Here is a 19,243-nt window from a genome sequence, read left to right on the forward strand (position 1 = left end):
TCCTTTTCATCTCTGTACCAAACCAGACTGATCAGAGACCGGCCTGGTTTATTACCTATCTGAAAAAAAAACACGAACAGAGTCTCCTTGCGCCAAGGAACAGCTTTTAGGAAAATAGGGACTAGCTTTGTGACAATTACAACTTGCAAAACTGTTTGTTTGGTAAATTAGTACATTGGACTTAACTCTTAGAAACCAACCACTGGTGTCAGTAGGATGCTTTTCTTGGCTTTGATTGTTTACACTAACTTACAGCCATTTTAAGTTTGTATGTTTTCAAATAAAGTTGAGAGGTTTCTTAGGCATAACTTCATATCAGAAAAAGTAACATATTAATGCAACATTGAAAATGCTTCATACTTTAAGTTCAGGTTGTACCTAAGGAGGAAACGTCAACTCATATGACGTGATGGCACATTTAACTTCCTTTGCATGATTTTAGAAATAGTTAATTTAAGGCTTGATTGAATTATACTCTTGTGATGAATTGCTGTATATTTATTCTAGTCAATGCAGGGACTAGTTTACAGAATATGTATTATGATGGCTTGCTACGTAGTTGTTACTTACACTTGTTGTTATTTGTTACTGTTGGATTTACTAGTAAGAAATAAAGTATCCTAATGTCACTTTAACCGTGTGTTCAGCTTTGTTTTGCATATAAAGGCCACTTGAGAAATAATCTTCGTCTGTCATTCACTTACAACACTGATGGTGAATCAAATGCAAAGAACTTTCGGTTCCAATACAGTTTTGCACAAGATAATCAGTAAGCATTAATATTATTTAATTTGAATTTCGAGTCACTATATTGGTACAACACTAAAAGAGTCTATTCTTGTTTTATCTAAGCTGAGTCTCTGGAAGAACCATGTGGTGCCGCTCCCCCACATTTTCCCCATGACTATGCAACTGTATCAGGACATCCACATGGTCTCAATGCACAACTCTGGTCTGTACTTTAACAATGACAATCTTCTTCTCAGGAGAACGTAACCATATGTTTGTACGTTTAAGACCCATGCCAGAGACTTGAACCCATAGCCAGACTGAAACTTCCAGAGCAGTACTGGGAGCAGTGCAGCACTGTCAGAGATGTTGTCTTCACCTGATCTGAAACTGAGCCTAGTCTGCTCTCTTAGCTGGACACTAAAACATCTCATATCACCAATCAAAGTAAATCAGGAAAATTCTCCCTGGTGTCTTGAGCAATATTTATTCCTCAATCATTGTACAAGATTGTTTGGTTACTTATTCCTTTGCTATTTAGAGGAGTTTGTTGTGCACAAATTTGCTGCTAATTTTCCTTCATTACAACACCCAACAAAACTACTTCACTATCTGTAAGTACTCTGAAATGTTTTAAGGTTGTGAAAAGTATATAACTACATTGCTGATAAACTGTATGAGAGAATCCTAAATAATCCTATGTTCCTCCAGAAAGAGGAAATTGTTTGCATTAATGAGCTGAGAAAATTTATTGTTTGAGCTATCAGTGGATGGACTACCTTTTAGGACATGGGTGGGAAAGGGTGCAGGAAGAATCAACCAGCAATTGCAACTTGAAACCCATGAAGCATGTTTGTTTGCATATTCAGTTGTTTGTTGCTTGGCTTTGTATAAACTGTATTGGAAAGTTTGGGAATGTATTTAATTCTATTAATGATAAAGTTTAAATTAGTACCACAAGACCTTTAGTACAGTATTGGATATAAGGGTGTTAGTAGAGCCACAGTGCAAATTACAGCATTCAATTGTTCCATGTTGGATTATGTGAATCTTTTTACTATTGATATTCTGTGTATTTTATTGGTTAAACCTGGTAATGGTAAAGCCCACCAAGCTAACTAAAGAATTAGAAGCTAGAGCTGAAGCTTTAATCGGGTAGACATTTTAGAGACTACTAAGTAGAACCTGTTAGACATATGGAAGCTGATTTCATCGCTGAAATATAAAGCGTACAACCATATCAAGATTCCATTTGATGCTATGCAACTGACCGATAGAAAGTGGATTACATCTCTTCCCACCCTACCTCCTGCAAAAATGCCATCCAGTATTCCTAATTCTTCCGCCTCCACCGTATCTGCTCCCTGGAGGACCAGTTCCACCACAGAACACACCAGATGGTCTCCTTCTTTAGAGACCGCAAATTCCCTTCCCACGTGGTTAAAGATGCCCTCCAACGCATCTCGTCCACATCCCGTACCTCCGCCCTCAGAACCCACCCCTCCAACCGTAACAAGGACAGAACGTGCCTGGTGCTCACCTTCCACCCTACCAACCTTCGCATAAATCAAATCATCTGCCGACATTTCCGCCACCTCCAAACAGACCCCACCACCAGGGATATATTTCCCTCCCACCCCTTTCCGCCTTCCGCAAAGACCGTTCCCTCCGTGACTACCTGGTCAGGTTCATGCCCCCTTACAACCCACCCTCCCATCCTGGCACCTTGCCCTGCCACCGCAGAAATTGCAAAACCTGTGCCTACACCTCCTCCCTCACCTCCATCCAAGGCCCTAAAGGAGCCTTCCATATCCATCAAAGTTTTACCTGCACATCCACCAATATAATTTATTATATCTGTTGCTCCCGATGCAGTCTCCTCTACATTGGGGAGACTGGACACCTCCTAGCAGAGCGCTTTAGGGAACATCTTTGGGACACCCGCACTAATCAACCACACCGCCCTGTAGCCCAACATTTCAACTTCCCCTCCCACTCTGCCGAGGACATGGAAGTCCTGGGCCTCCTTCACTGCTGCTTTCTCACCACCAGACATTTGGAGGAAGAACGCCTCATCTTCCGCCTCGGAACACTTCAATCCCAGGGCATCAATGTGAACTTCAACAGTTTCCTCATTTCCCCTTCCCCCACCTCACCCCAGTTCCAAACTTCCAGCTCAGCACTATCCCCATGACTTGTCCTACCGCCTATCTTCTTTTCCACCTATCCACTCCACCCTCCCCCCGCCCCCGACCTATCACCTTCATCCCCTCCCCCACTCACCTATTGTACTCTATGCTACTTTCTCCCTACCCCCACCCTCCTCTCACTTATCTCTCCACCCTTCAGGCTCTCTGCCTGTATTCCTGGTGAATGGCTTTTGCTGCTGTTGATTTTACTGCTCCTTGGATGCTGCCTGAACTGCTGTGCTTTTCCAGCACCACTCTAATCCGGAATCTGGTTTCCAGCATCTGCAGTCATTGGTTTTACCCCGATAGAAAGTTTGCATGTTTCTATTTCAGGAGCATCCTTCACATTGCTTCAAAACAGGCTTTCAGCTTTTCACCGGCATGAAATCAGAAAGGTTAATGGGATTCTATTCTTTGTTACAAGAGGAATTGAAAGTAAAATTAAGAAGGTTATGCTCCAGCTATGAGGTGCTTTGGTGAAACCACATCTTGAATGCTGCATGCAGTTGAGGTCTCCTTATTTAAGGAAGGATAGGCTGGTTTGAGAAGGTTGACTGGATTGATACCCAGAATGAGCAGCTTGTCTAATAAGGAAAAATTGGACAGACTGAGTTTGTTTTTAGTTGCATTCAGAAGACCAAGAGGTGATTTCATTGAAGCGTGTAAGATCCTAAATGGTCTTGACAAAGTGGATGTGGAAAAGTACCTTTCCTTTTGTTGATGAGCCCAGAACCAGAGAGACCTGCTTCAGAATGAGGGATCACAGTTGTAGGACAGAGATGAGGGCAATTTTGTTTCTCTGATTGTTTTACAGTTTTGGAATCCCTGCCTCACAAGATAGTGGAAACTGGATCATTGAATATTTTTAACGTGAAATGGAGTAGATTCTTGTTAGGGAAGGAAATCAAATGTTATCAAGGATGGGTGGAATTCAGAGCAAAACAGATCAACTATGATCGTATTGAATGATCGAGCAGGCTTTAAGAGCCGAATGGCCTCATTTTACTCCACATATATACATTTGTATAAAACTGGTAAAACTTCATGTGATTTTGGTTTTCTAATTTAGTTAGGGATTAAATTAAGGATATTGTTAAGGCTTGATGTGCAGGTCTATATAGAAACTTAAATAAGCGTCTCTTGACTCCAGATGGACCTACACGTGCATCAATTTGCATGAACTTATGATATCCAGATTTCCCAGAAGAAGAAACTTCTTAGTGAAGGGAATTTATCTCGAGACAGAACAAGACCAGGATTTCTATGTGGACACTGTGTATATTGGACAGAAGCCTACAGTGCAGAATCAAGATGGTATTGTTATTTTGAATTTCAAATCTGAGCGAGGTACTGATCAAAGTTTGGTTGCTGTGGTAGTGATAAAATGGTGATGTGGTACATAATTCATGTAGATTCAAATCAATTTTGTGGAGCGTAGCAGTACCTAAACCAACAGCAAACTGTAAGGAATAGAAACAATCACCGTGTAAGAAAAAAGAGGATTAAATCCACAGAGACCTCTTTGTTGTGAACAGCTGTTCAGGAGTAGAATGAACTCTGAACTTTAATCTTTTATACGTGATGTTCCCTTTGACCATCACATAAAGTGGAGAAATTATGCATTTTTCTCACTTAATTGTCTCGGGAAATAGATTAGAACCAGCTAAACAAAATTGAGGAACTGATCAGCCACGTCTTATCAAAATGACAGAACAGTCATGAGGAGTCAAATGGACTTTTCTTATTTTATTCCCACAATTACAGAGGCATGAGTTATGGGGTTTTTTAAAAAATACCTGGTGGGTTTTTTTTAATTCACGGAATGTAGCATCACTGACTAAACCAGTATTTTCCATCCAACCCAATTTGCCCAGCCAGCATTTAAGAGTCAACAATATAGCTGTGTATTTGGAGCCACATATAAGCCATACCAGCTAAGGACAGCAGATTTCCTTCCCTAAAGGACATTATTGAGCCAGATGTATTTTTACAACTATCAAGAATGGTGAGCTTTTATTCCAGATTCAAGCCCATGCACTCCAAAATCAAAAGCCAAGGGTTCTGGAATACTAATCCAGTGACATTGCCACTCTGTCACCACCTGCCATATGAGTCTATGGTATAAGGAGCTGGCACAGGATTCTTAAAATATCATAGTACTATATATCAAAGGAACAAAATAGGTTCATCAACCCATCAAGTCTGCCCTACATTCAATGGGATCGTAGCTGATTTGATAATCCTCAATTCCATTTTCTTGCCTTTTTGCATTATCCCTTAATTCCCTTATTGTTTATCCTCTTGTTAGGCACTTCAAGAGTTTTCTTAAAAGAAAATAAAAACAGAAATTGATGGAAAAACTCAGCAGGTTTGGCAGCATCTGTAGCGAGAAATCAGTCCAGTGACCCTTCCTCAGAACGCAAGAGTTTTCTTAGCCATTTTCACTGTGATATTGTATTTTAAGCACTTCTTATTTGAAGTATATTTCAGAGGACTCTTTGTAGATCGTGTAAAATTTAATTTTCTGTAATTTTTGATTTAAGTTAGTGAATGACTTCTTTCATTTACAGATGTACCAATAGTAGCTTACCCTCCTTTGTTTGACAAAGGAATTCTTATTGAGGAGTTCATAGTTACTGAAGGAGGAACTAAAAAAGATGGTGTGCACAGTCAGTATGAAGTAACTATGGTTACCATCGACTGTAGCTGCAACATTCCATTGCTAGAGATTGCCTTTGCTCAGGTCAGTATAATGTGGTATTTGGGTTGCATTTGAAAGAGGAATCAAATTGTGTTGATTAAGAGAATATTTTATCAATCTATGCTCTTTTCAGAAGAAGATTAGCTGAGTTAGCTCTGTTATTGGTTTGTGATACACAGTATTGCCAGCAATGTGGGTTTGATTCCTGCACTGGCTGAGGTTACCATGAGAGTCCTTCCCTTTCAATCTCATTCCTTACTTGAGATGTAGCGACCATCAGGTTAAACCACCACCTGTCATCTCTTTCTGTCTCTAATAAGACAGCAGCACTGTGAACCTTTGGAATGATATCACCTTCACTTTGCTATTGTAGATATTGTCCCTCCTATCTATGTATGGCTATGCTTTGAGCAACATCTAGTCTACACTGCCAAACGGTGTAACAGTTCCTGTAGTTCTTAATATGTCCCTAATTTTTTGACTCCAATCTTTGCCATTCTGTTTGATACCTGCCATGTATTTCTATTCTCCTGTTGGTAATCTGTTCCTTGAGTATATCTCTTTCTCATTAAATGTAAGTTGTATATTTCCTATTTCCGATGAAACCAATAACGATGAGCTCTTGGTTCTCATATTTAGTCTTTGGCTCGATCCAAATTCCCCATGCTTGTGAACTCAAAATCTTTCAATCCAGATTCCTCTCACTTCTCAATTTCACACCTGTCTCTTACTCTTCTCCTTTCCAAAGAGCAATGTTCCAGAATAGATCATCTTTCCCCATTACCCGATCCTCTCAATCTCATAAACTCAGAAATTCACCTTGAGATCTCCACAGATCTCTCTACAATCATTCTTTATCCATCCCGTATGGAGGCAAAAACTGGCTACAGTACTCCAGAGACATTTCTAGTAGGGAAAGATATACCAACGCTCCCTCTTAAATCACCACGTGCCACATGTCCCTTAATTAATTTTCTATCTGGTAGCATTGAATTTTCTGTTTGTAGAAGCAAGGGATTTTATTGATGCTGTTATAATGCGCTTTACTTTCTGTGAGATGTTCTTGCTGATATTCCATTGAGTTTACAGTGGGAAATGGAGAAAAGTCAACTGGAAATGGCACTAAAATATCCTGTTTGGAAGGATAACTTTTCTGATGGATGTTCTTTTAGGCTTTGCCTAATGGTACAAAGGATGAGATGGTTTACAGAGGGAGCACTTGGCCTGAGGGGGCCGTTCTAAGAGTTAGGAGAACACAAGCAGCATCTCCTCCAATCTCTGGTACCTTGGATATTGAGTACTTTGGGAAAACCTTGAAAGGTAAGTAATGAATACTGAAACTGTGAGGGAATTTTTTTTGGAGACCTCCTTAGCTTGCTCGAAAATGGTTTCATTCAAAGAAATCCCAGACGGTTGTGCTCTGTGAGGATTCTCAAAACGCAGGAACGTTCTAGATTTTTCCAGTCACGAAAATTAATCTTTGGAAAATCAGGGCACAGTGACTTCTGTGGTCAATTTGTTGGTTGCAGTGGGGGAATGTAACCTATAAATAAGTAGTCTGCTATATTTGTGTTCAGGAGCTGTGTAGAAAGTCTTTAATTCTTGTGCTTAGATTTCCATTTAATAAAGTGTCAGTGGATCCAGATAATGTGAACAAGCTCTTGTTTCAGAGCGGCAAACATTTCTGTTGGCTTTCTGCAGCTCAATTCAATGAAACCTTCATATCTGAGTTCTCTTCTCGCTGACCTGTCCTCCACATATCTACATCACCCACAGCCTAGCGGGTTGCAGTCTCTCCTCCAAGAACGTTATGAGTTCAATCCCACTCCAAGGATTTGTGCACATAATCCAAACAGATTGCAGTTAGTTTCTGCGCACAGGTCTGAAGGGCAGTTCCTCTGCATATCACTCAAGATACCAGTTTCCACTATTGTGCCACATGGTGACTGAGCCTCTATTCCTGCCAAATACTTCCCACCACTTTTCCTGAGATTGCCCTACCTTCAATGGGAACAGCACTACCCTGACAGTTTCTCGACCTCCAACTGGAGCAACACCCTCCAGCTAGAACTCTAAAATCTGGGGAAATCATAAGAGAGAATTCAAGCGGCACATTTCCGAAGTGGAAAAATGCTATACCAAAAACGAACATTCTTTCATTACAAGATTCTTCTTCCTCAAGCCCAGCAAGAGGGACATTTATGTGAATGTCCGAAATTATAAAGCATTTTGAGAGAATAAGGAAGAGAAAATTATTTACAATGGCTCAAGGATGTGTAAACAGAGGGGACAGATTTTTGGCAAAAGAATTAGAAGGTGAGATGGAGAGAGTTTCTGTGCAGTGCGTTATTAATTGGAATATATAAATGAATAAATACCAGAAGGTATTGTGGGAACAAATTCAACTGTATAAATACTTAAAGGGGAAAAAATGTGCAAGTAGGAGAATCAAGAGAGTAGGAATAGTTAACTGGCTCTTTCAAGAAAAAATCTCTTAGAAATAACAGACCTTCTTCTAGACCGTGTTACTCAATTACACTGTCATCAAAGCACATCAATATTTTGACCTTTTCTGTAATTTCTCAAAACACTTTATTTTTGAAGATTTGCCAGTTAATGCTACAGCCTCGGAAATGAAATATGCTTTACAAACAATCTCTGGGATTGGGACAGTTTCTGTAATGAAATCAGGCAACTGTTCTGCCGCCGAGTGGACAGTGAAATGGCTCAGCAAGCCGGGCAATCAGCCCAGGTTAAAGGTGAGACCCAGACTCTTGGCATAATGAAACAGTCCCCTAGATTTAAACCCCAACACATTTCAACTTGTTGGCTCGACAGAAGAAGTAAAATCCAGAATAAAGTATTCCATCCCTTCTGCCGAGCATTTTGCTACTCTACTTCATTCTGTCTGTCTTCAATCTTACATCTGTTAGTGATTTAAAAGAATTGCTTGAGCCCCATCTTCCAAACCCATGACCTAGAAGATAAAGGGAAGTTCTTCAAGTTGCAAGGGAATGCCATTACGTGTAACTTTCCCTCGAAGGTACACTCAATTATGTTTTTGAATTATAATCACCATTCCTTCAGTGTCACTGGGTCAAAGTTATGTAACTCCCTTCCTAACAACATTGTCCCCACACCATAAAGATTGTAGTCGTTCCAGACGGTAATTCACCACCATTGTATTTCAATTATGTAAGTGTGTTATTTGCTGGCCTATCCAGTGGTGACCTCATCCTGAGAATGTCTTAATAAAACAATAGCTGTAAATAATAATTGTTTGTGGGATGTAGGGAGTAAAATTGAGCATGGGGTAAATATGAATTTGATGCTACAAAATATCACAAATTAAAATGTGTTTTGATTCCATGTTGAACAGATTAAAGATATGAACGTCATTGGAGTCAATGCAACAGTAAATGTTTACAATAAGCAGCAAGGAGGGCTGTTTAGTGAACATTTGATCGGCGATCTGTTTCGGACACCACACACACTGCCTCAGGTACGCACATGCAGTTTTGCCTTAAACGTGTCTGTAGGTTACATATATGAAAGAAGGAGGAGGCACTCAGCTCCTCAGGATTGCTGCAACGTGGCTGTCTGCTCTTCAGTTCAGTTTACCCACCTTAGCTCGATTACCCTTCTACAAAAATCTCTCGACCTCATTCTTGAAAAGCTCTGGCTGAGTCCCAGGCATCCACTGAATCTTTGGGCAAGAGATTAGATTTCCATTACTCTTTATGTGAGAATGAGTTTCTTGACATCTCCCATAAATGAGCCAGTTCCAATATTAGGTTTTGGACTCTTCTCATTTAGCATTTTGAAAACTAAAATTACATCTACACTCACCTGTACATACCTACCAACACTGTACAGATTTGCACAGGCCTCTACATATCTGTACATTCCTCTGCACACTTCAACACAACAACACATGCACCTATATATACCTAGAATTGGTTGCACACATCTTACACACTTAAAAACATCCACACACACTTGGAACCATGTCTGCAGACATGTAGATACACACACACACACACCTCTTGATACATCAATATGGACACTCCTAGACACACCTGAATATACATACCCCTCTATACATTTAGATGAATACGTGGACACATCTATATACATCTGCACACACCCAGACACACCATTGTACATTTACACACAACTGCACTGCACACAGATGCATACATCCAGATACAGCTGCACACACCTAAACACACCTGTTTACAAATGCACACTCCTGTATATACTGAGACACCCCTGCATACAATTAGACACACCTTTATAAAGCTGCACACATCTGTAGACACTGAGACATGCTTAGACACACCTGAATGCACTTAGACCCCTGCATACACCTTGAAACATACATACACACCTGCATACTTAGACACATCTGCACGCACCTAGACACGCTTGTATATATCTGCACTTACCTGCATACACCTTGACCAACTTAAATACACCTCCATATGTTTGCACACACCTAGACCCACTGCAAACAAATAGATCTACCTTTATGCATCAGTGTACGCCTGCATACACCTACCCAAATCCACATACACCTTGCCACATTTAGACACACCTATATGCACATAGACACACTGCATAAACATGCATGCACCTATACACATCTGTATACATCTGCACATACCTGAATACACCTACACACACATGCACACATCTGTATACATCTGCACACACTCAAATACCTAATATTTTAGTCACAGAGCACAAGCAGTCTGATTTGTTTAAATTGCTGAGGGATGACAAGGCCATTTAATTATACAAGAAATATGGGTTATTTAACGCCACAAAAGGTCAGTTATTCGGTAGAAGGGGAATACTTTAGTCCTCAAAATGGAGTCAAATGAAATTTTTGCCCTCCCTGCCTGGTTTGACGGGATGATTCAGGGTGGGCCAAGAGGTGGATGTTGGGTGGTTGGGGGAGCAGGGGGATTTACACAAGTCTGGTTGGCTGAAACTTTGACTTTTGCGCACCAAGGTTGCAGACCAGGAACTAATGATGCGATTGGACAATCATATTTGTCCGAGCAAGAGACCAGTTCCATCTGTTTTTGGATCAGGTCCAGTTGCTCAATCACATTTAAGATTACTCGACCACAGCTGGGATCAGGGTAACTTCCATCGCTTGTACAATATTTTTTTTAAATAGAGTGCAACAGTTGCAGCTTCACACTGGAAGCATAACCTAAATCTGTAAGGAGAATACTCCATGAAAACTGAGTCAATCTGTACAACATGAGCCGTTTTCTTCCTCACAGGTAGAGGTTTTCATCAACGGTATTCCCAGTAAGTGTTCTGGGAATTGTGGATATAAATGGAACGCTGAGAAAACCCCTGTCATTACACACATTACCCCAACAACAGGTAAATGTGAGAAATTCAGGTAGGCTTCTAAATCATGTCATCCATTTCAAACTAATGAATGAAAGTGCTTCAAATCATTCACAACAGACTTGTAAAACAGCATTTGAAACAATGAGACTGATAATTACCACTCTGCCATTCTGGCGAACCTTTACTGTACTCACTCCAATTTCATTAAGATCTTTTTGAGATGCAATGCCCAGAGCTGAGTGAGCATTGTCGTTGTAGGTAGCTCTGACTAAACATAAAACCATAGAAAATAGGAGCAGGAGTAGGCCATTCAGCCCATTGAACTTGCTTCACCCTTCAGTGTCATCATGGTGATCCTCCAACTCAGTACCCTACTTTCTCCCTATGTCCTTTGACCCCTTTAGCCCTAAGAGCCATGTCTAATTTTCTTTGTGAAAACTCAATGTTTTGGCCTCAACTGTTTTCTGTTGCAGACAATTCCACAGACTCACCATTCTCTGGTTGAATAAATTTCTCCTCATCTCAGTCCTAAATGGTCTACCCATATCCTTCGACTGTGACCCCTGGTCATCAGGAACATCTTTCCTGTATTTACCATCTAGTCCTGTTAGAAATGTGTAGGTTTCCATAACATCGCCCCTCATTTTTCTAAATTGCAGTGAATACATTGCTAACCAATCCAGTCTCTCTTCATAAGTCAGGCCTGCCTTCCAAAGAATCAGTCTGGTAAATCTTACTTGTACTTCCCTCATAGCCAGATCATCTTTTCTCAGACTGAACCTGCAAACAATATACCAGATATGTTCACGTTAAGCTCTGTACAATTACAGCAAGATATACTTGTTCCTGTACATGAATCCTCTTGCTATGAAGGCCAAAATATATTTGTCCTCTTCACTTCCTGCTGTGCCAGCATCCTTACATTCAGTAACTGGTGTACAAGGATACCCTCATACAATCAGAGCATAACTTATGCCTGTTGTATTCAGTCTTCTCAAAATTAAAGTTAACAATCTATTTGCTTTTTTTAAATTCTGTTTACTATGTGTTCTCTCTCTCGAAATTATCTATAATGCTAAAAGTTGCTGAGGATATCCTCTACCCAGTGACCTCTGTTGCTGTACAGGTGTGAAACAGATTACAAGGTGCTGAATGTGGTTGACTGGCCTGAGTGAATGTCCAGACCATTGCTTCAAGGGGATCCTCTCCCAATCATCTCACTTTTCATTTTGTGAGGCCATCAAGCAGTCGGCTTACTCTGTTCTCTGGCAAATCTCTTCCTGGATCCATGCCTAATGGAGACCATTGCAGAGAACAGTTGCTGAATTCTCATTCAAACTGTCATTTTGTTTTATCAGGATCCAGGTCCAGTGGGACTGTTCTGACCATAACAGGCTTCAGATTCGCCAACAGTTCAATGACCGATACCACTTGGGTTTCGATTGGAGGTACCCATTGTCCAATCACAGGATTAACCGGTGAGAAAACGTTCAAAGCAAATGAAGTTCAGTCAATGCTGAGGGAGTAATTGTGTTGACTTACCCCAGTTCTGAAGAAGTCGTACCATACTCAAAGTGTTTAACACTGTTTCTCTCTCCATAGATGCTGCCAGACCTGCTGATTTTTCTCCAGCATTTTCTGTTTTTATTTCAGATTTCCAGCATCCTCAGTATTTTCCGAGGCAAGAGTAATTGATAGACATAGCTCTGGGATCACCTGACCTCTAATGCAAGTGATGGAATCTCAATGAGATCCTTTGACACTGAGAATATCTGTGTGACACATGCTCTCCCTCGCCTGGGGAAACAGTGAAGCAGCATAAACTCCAGCAAAGTGACTACATATAGAGGGAAATGCTGTAATCATTTGAAATCACTACATTTTGCAGTACAGCAGGAAGTCACTCATGCCATCTTTCCAAGTTACAGTTTGCTGCAAAAAATCCAAAATTAATTCTAATATTCTCTGCTTTCTGCCCACACCATCCTGATTATTTGTTTCATATATTTATCCTCCTTTCACTACAAGAGGCAATGGTTTCTGCCTCAATCACTCTGTGGTAAAATATCCCCATGTCCCCAAGGACCCTGTGCCTAACTCCTCTTGTCATTTCTTAATGATGTTTAGGAATTGACAAGCCATTGCTATGAACTCACCACCAAGAAGGAATTCCCTCATTGACTTTCACATAATTTAAAATTTTGAAAAACCTGGATTAAATCCTGCATTTGCTTTCTCTATCTTTGAAAATAAGTTTGGAAATAATGGTAAGAGGGAATCCATTGGAACAGCAGACATTCTTGAGTGAGAATGCAGATCTGAAAACAGCTCAACACTCACTGAGAACAACACATAAGGGCCTCTCCTGAATGTCCCAGACTGCTAGAGAGACTCATAACACAATGCTATGTTCTGCGTTATCTATCATATAGTGAGACAATTATTTTTAATTATAGATGACAAATGATTTGTTTTTTCTACATTATATAACAACACACAACATCACATACATTTATATAGCTTCTTTAGGTAGAAAATTTATTCACGTGTGTAATCAGATGAAATATGACACTGAGCTATGTTACATACAAATTCAAACAGGTGGCCAAAGGTTTGGTCAAAAATTTTAAGAAGCATCTTAAAAACCGTGAAAGAAGGAGAGAAGAAATTCCAGAGTTTAGGATCCCAGATACTAAAGACACTGCCATCAAAGGTAAAGCAAAGAATATTAGGGATGCACAAGGAGGTAGAATTGGAGCAGCGATCCGAGATCCGAGAGGGGTTGAAGAAGTTACGTAGATATATATCTCATCATGCAAATAGACAGGTGTGAATCTCTTTACATTACACATCATGAGGATGCTATTTGGAGGGAAAATGCTTTTTCTTCATGTTTGGATTTGATCATTTACATTCTTTGTTATTTTGTCTTCAGATACCGAAATAACCTGTATGATTGGAGTTGCCAGTAATACATCATCTCCTCTCACTGTTTACATCGCTGGACTTGGCTTTGCAAACTATTCCAGCAACCAGACATACACGTTTATGTTTCAGTTTGAGGCAACAAGCATATACCCATCCATAGGCAGCACTGAAGGTACTCATTATAGCGTAGTGAGCATTTATGTAAATCACCATTAAACGTTAAGGCATTTTCTTAAACTTAAGGCCACAACCTAAATCAACCACATTAAAAATTGGAATTTGTGTCCGAGTAATGATCATTTGTGTTAACGTCACTTTCACAGTTTGGAGTATATTATGCATTGTACTTATTTTGGATAAGAAATATGTCCAAGCATGGTGAATATAATCAAACAGCCTCTGCAATTCATAATAATGATATATATTATTTGGGGGTAAAAAAAAAGGATGTTTAAGGTACTTTTAACTCCATAAAATTATGGACAATGTAATTTTGGACAAATGAATTTCACCAATAATGTTCAATGCGGTGAAAGCAATGGGTTATCGTCCTGGCTTTTAGCATGCATTCAGTGAAAGTTGCATGAAACTATTGTTATGGTAAGAGTTGCTTAATGATTAAACATTCCCAACAAATTTTTAAAATGCATTAATCATTTATTATACACAACTGGAGTCGCAGGAAGACAGGGTAGTGAAGAAGGCACTTGGTGTGCTTGCCTTTATTGGCAAAGGAGTTGGAAGTTCATGTTGCGCCTGTACAGGGCATTGGTTAGGCAACGTTTGGGATACTGCATTCAGTTCTGGTCTCCCAGCTAAGATGTATATAAATTTGCAAAGGTTCAAAAAAAAATTTACAAGAATGTTGCCAGGGTTAGAGGGTTTGAGCTACCGGCTTGGGCTATTTTCCTTTAAGCACCAGAGGTTATGGGGTGACCTTATAGATGCTTAGGAAATCATGAGGGGCATGAATAAGATAAATAGTCAAGGTCTTTTCCTCGAGGTAGGTGAGTCCAAAACTACAGAGCATAAGTTTAAGATGAGAGGGAAATATTTAAGGGGGATTTAGGGGGCAACCTTGCAGAGAGTGGTGCATGTATGGAATTAACTGCCAGAGTTGGGGTGTTGGAGGCTGGTACAATTACAACATTTTAAAGGCATCAGGATGGGTGTATGATTAGAATGATATGAGCCAAATGCTGGCAAATGGGATAAGATTGCTTTGGGATATCTGGTAAGCATGGGACGAGTTAGACCCGAAGGGTTTTTTTCCGCCTTATACATCATTGTGACTCTATAACAGACTGCAAGCTGTTGCTGGTCAAATTAAAGCAGGTGATAACAGAATTTAAAATACTTTTTGCCAGATGTTTTGGGTATAGGATGTTGGCTTTCTAAGACCTGATTTGGTTTTTAATTTTTAATGATCCTGACATGTTGACAGCATACAGAGAGCAAATACTTTTCAAAGAGGACCAGCAAAATAAAAGTCCTTTACAGTTTGTTTCCTCTGCACTTGCAGAGGATTCTGTGAAGGAGCTTTATTTCACTTCAATATTGTGAGCCATTGTCTTAGAGACGTCGTCATGGAGTCATACATTGGTCCAACCAGTCCATGCCCAAACTAATCTAATTACATCTACCTGCACTTGGCCCATATCCTCCAAACATTTCTTATTCAGGTATTTATCTACATGTCTTTAAACATTGTAACTGGACCTGCATCTGTTACTTTCTCTGAAAGTTCATTCCACATATGAATCGCTCTCTGTGTACAAAAATGGCCCTGGTCTTGATATCCCCCATCCTTATCTATACCCCTCATTATCTTATAAACGTCCTTAAGGATACCCCGAACCTGCTGAGCTCCAGTGAGAAAAGTCTCAGCCTGTGCTTATGACCAAAGCTCTTCATTCTCAGCACCATCTCTGAACCCTTTGCAGCTTAATAATATCCTTCCTGTAACACAGTACTCCATCAGTGGCCTCAATAATGCCTGCACAACCTCAACATAACATCCCAACTCCAATACTCAAAGGTCTGAGCAATGAAAGCAATCATGCTAAATGCCATCTTCACCACCCTATTTATATTTGATGCAAACTTCTAAGAATTATGTATCTGAACTCCTTAGTGTCTCTGTTTGACAACACTATCCAAGGCCCTACTTTGAACTGTTTAAGTCCTGCTATTGTTTGCTTTACAAAAATGCAAAAGCTTGCATTTATCCAAATTAAACTTCATCTGCCATTCTTTAGCCTGCTGATCCCATTTGTCGAGATCTCTTTGTAATCTTAGATAACCTTCTTCACTATCCAATGTACCAGCAATTTTGGTGTCATCCACAAATTTACGAACCATGCTTTCTTATATTCTTATCTAAATCATTTTCATAAATGACAAAGTGGATGGAGCACTGATCCCTGTGGAATACCGCTGGTAACTGGCCTCCAGTCCAAAAAACAACCCTCCATCATCACTCTCCAGCTCCTGCTATTAAGCTAATTTGTATCCAATGGCAAGCTCACCATGAAACCCATGTGATCTAACTTTACTAATCAGTCTATCATGCGAAACCTTGTCAAAAACTGGACTAATGTCCAAGTAAACAGTATCTACTGCTCTGCCCTCCTCAATCATTTTGCTTCCTTCCTCAAAAAACCTTGATCAAGTTTTGGAGACATGATTTTCTTCACAAAACCCATGCTGATTATCCATAATCATTCCTTGCCTCTTGAAATGCATATAAATCCTATCTTTGAAATTGTGGTTATAATGTAATCCCAGCTTGAGCTTGCATTCAGAATGTCACCTTAAGCCCGACCTGAATGGAGGAGAGAATCTCACTCCTGCTGTAAATCATAGACTCATTTACCACAGAGGAGGAATCAATTCTTTTTTCTTCATGGGATAAGGCTATTGCTGACTGGATCAACAATTATTGCCATTCCATAAACGTCCTTGAACTAAGTGGCTACCTGGGTGATTTCAGAGGGCAGTTAAGAGTCAACCACATTGCTGTGGGTCTGGAGTCATATATAGGTCAGACTGGGTAAGAATGGCAGATTTCCTTCCCTGAAGGACATTGCTGAACCAGATAGGTTTTTAGGACGGTTGATGATTATACATATTGGGATTCATTTTGCATTCCAGATTTAGTCATTATATTTACATTCCACCAGCTGCCACGTTGGTATTTGAACCAGTGTTCCCCCCCCCCCCCCCCCACTCCAGGATATTAATCTGGCATTAATGGTCCAGTGACATTATCAGCAGATCACCACCTCCCTTTTCCTCCCACTAAGACCATGATGGCTGAACATGGAGCAATCCAGTCAGTTCTCCTACTCCATCCAATGGCCCTCAAACCTTATTTCTTTCAAGTGTCGATTCAGTTTCTATAAGCGATGCTTTCACAACATCCTCCAAATGGCATGGTAAGGAATGGAATTGAATGGCAGTAAGCAACACAGTGGCATTGCTGCCTCACAGCACCAGGGATCTGGGTTCAATTCCCACCTCAGGCAACTGTCTGTGTGGAGTTTGCACATTCTCCCTGTGTCTGTGTGGGTTTCCTCCGGGTGCTCCGGCTTCCCCCCACAGTCACAAAGATGTGCAGGTTAGGTGAATTGGCCATGCTAAATTGCCCGTAGTGTTAGGTGCATTAGTCAGAGGGAAATGGGTCTGGGTGGGTTGCTCTTCGGAGGGTCAGTGTAGACTTGTTGGGCGAAAGGGCCTGTTTCCACACTGTAGGGAATCTAATCTAATTGGCTCCCAAGTCAACATGCTCAGCACTGAAGTCCTAATGACTTGCAAGCACTTCCACTGTATGGAACCTGTCTTTCATGATCCATGCCCGACAGAAGACTCCAAAAGCAAATGCCCAGCTCAAAATTTGGTTGCAGCAGGAAACATATCGTCAAAGCATCCATGAAGAGGTGAACCATTTCCACTGACTCCTGTGAATCCTTTGCTTGTGACAAACCAAAATGGAGAAGACTCAGATGAATAGAAACACCTGGAAAGATGTAATCGGGAACATGCAGAGGAGAAGTTGAAACATCAAACAAAACCTCAAACAATCTTTCCCACCTTTCAACCAGTACATATGGTAGAGTCTGTGGATCTTGTACTGGACTTACCTGCCGCTTCAGAAACTATTGAAGTGAAGTGGAATCCATTCTTGATCCTGAGGGACTGTCAAAGAAGAAAATTGCTCCACCCCATCCCCCTCCATTATTGATGCCAAGTTGCATCAAAACATCATGCTGCAAGCAATTTGTGATCACTCTCCTCCATCCTGTGAGTCTTTTCCTTGCGTCCAACCAAAATGGAGAAGGCTTACATTATGCGCCATTCTCCAATCCAAAAATAAACCATTTACCAGATTTGTTACTTTCAGTTCTTACACTGTTTAAAATGTGATTGTGTCCTGATCCTTCTATTCCATAAACCTCAATTTTGTCAACCAGCCTTTTATGTAGAACTTTGTTGAACACTTCCTTAAATCCGGTTTTAAAATTCTCAGTCTGATTACATTATGTGGACTTGGTGCCTGAATAAAGCCATTTCACTTCCCTAAGGACCGGATGCAAGGGAACAGTAAAAACAATCTTAAAATTTAAGTCAGATTGTTCAAGTCAGATGTCAGGAAGCATTTCATTACAAAGGGCAGTGGAAATGTGGAACAATTCCTCCTGAAAAGCTTATGAGGCTGGGAGTTATGCAGTTTTCAAGAGAGATTGACAGATTTCTTTTGGGTACAGAAGAATTGGAGGAATGACAGCCAATGATGGTTGAGGTGCGGGTCAGCCAGATGAATATTCAGCTTGAGGAGCTGAATGGCCTTGTCCTAATCCCCATTTCGCTTCTTTGTACATGAATCTCTTTAGGCATTTAATTTGTGTTTTCGGTTTTCAGTGTTTGATCTTCTTAATTGTAATTTATTCCCATGTTCAGGAGGGACAATTCTGACCATATCTGGTTATGGATTTGTTCCTAATTCAACGGTTTTAATTGGAGGGAAGACCTGCCTTCAACTTACAGAAAGTTCTGTCAAGATAAAATGCAGAACTCCAGGGGTGAGTGGATTTCAAGGTGTCTCGTGTGGTGGCAATTCAGTGTTGGATGTGTTCAGTCTTGAGAGTGTCTCGTCTGTGGGGGTGCTTTGATAATTCACACTCCTTCCAGGAGCACTCTCATAAAATTGGAAGCATGAACATCAGAATATTATTGAAGAATTTTAGTAAGCAAACTACTCATATCTCTTGTTGGTGCCAAAATCTACGTTCTCATATATAATAAACCAGCCTTGAAATTAGTG

At 40.4% G+C, this 19,243-nt stretch overlaps 1 protein-coding gene across 1 annotated transcript in view; it reads left to right on the top strand.

Moving 5' to 3' along the window:
- The window catches only part of LOC140476805 (fibrocystin-L-like), a 261,275-nt gene that overhangs the window by 77,734 nt on the left and 164,298 nt on the right, over nt 1-19,243 (top strand). The window contains 10 exon segments of the mRNA XM_072569599.1: nt 648-769; nt 4,069-4,265; nt 5,489-5,661; nt 6,792-6,939; nt 8,224-8,378; nt 8,999-9,121; nt 10,917-11,022; nt 12,351-12,382; nt 14,077-14,092; nt 18,880-19,001. Coding sequence (XP_072425700.1) covers nt 648-769; nt 4,069-4,265; nt 5,489-5,661; nt 6,792-6,939; nt 8,224-8,378; nt 8,999-9,121; nt 10,917-11,022; nt 12,351-12,382; nt 14,077-14,092; nt 18,880-19,001 — 1,194 coding nt within the window.

This window comes from Chiloscyllium punctatum, chromosome 5 (genome assembly GCF_047496795.1).
Source record: "Chiloscyllium punctatum isolate Juve2018m chromosome 5, sChiPun1.3, whole genome shotgun sequence".
Taxonomy (NCBI): Eukaryota; Metazoa; Chordata; class Chondrichthyes; order Orectolobiformes; family Hemiscylliidae; genus Chiloscyllium; species Chiloscyllium punctatum.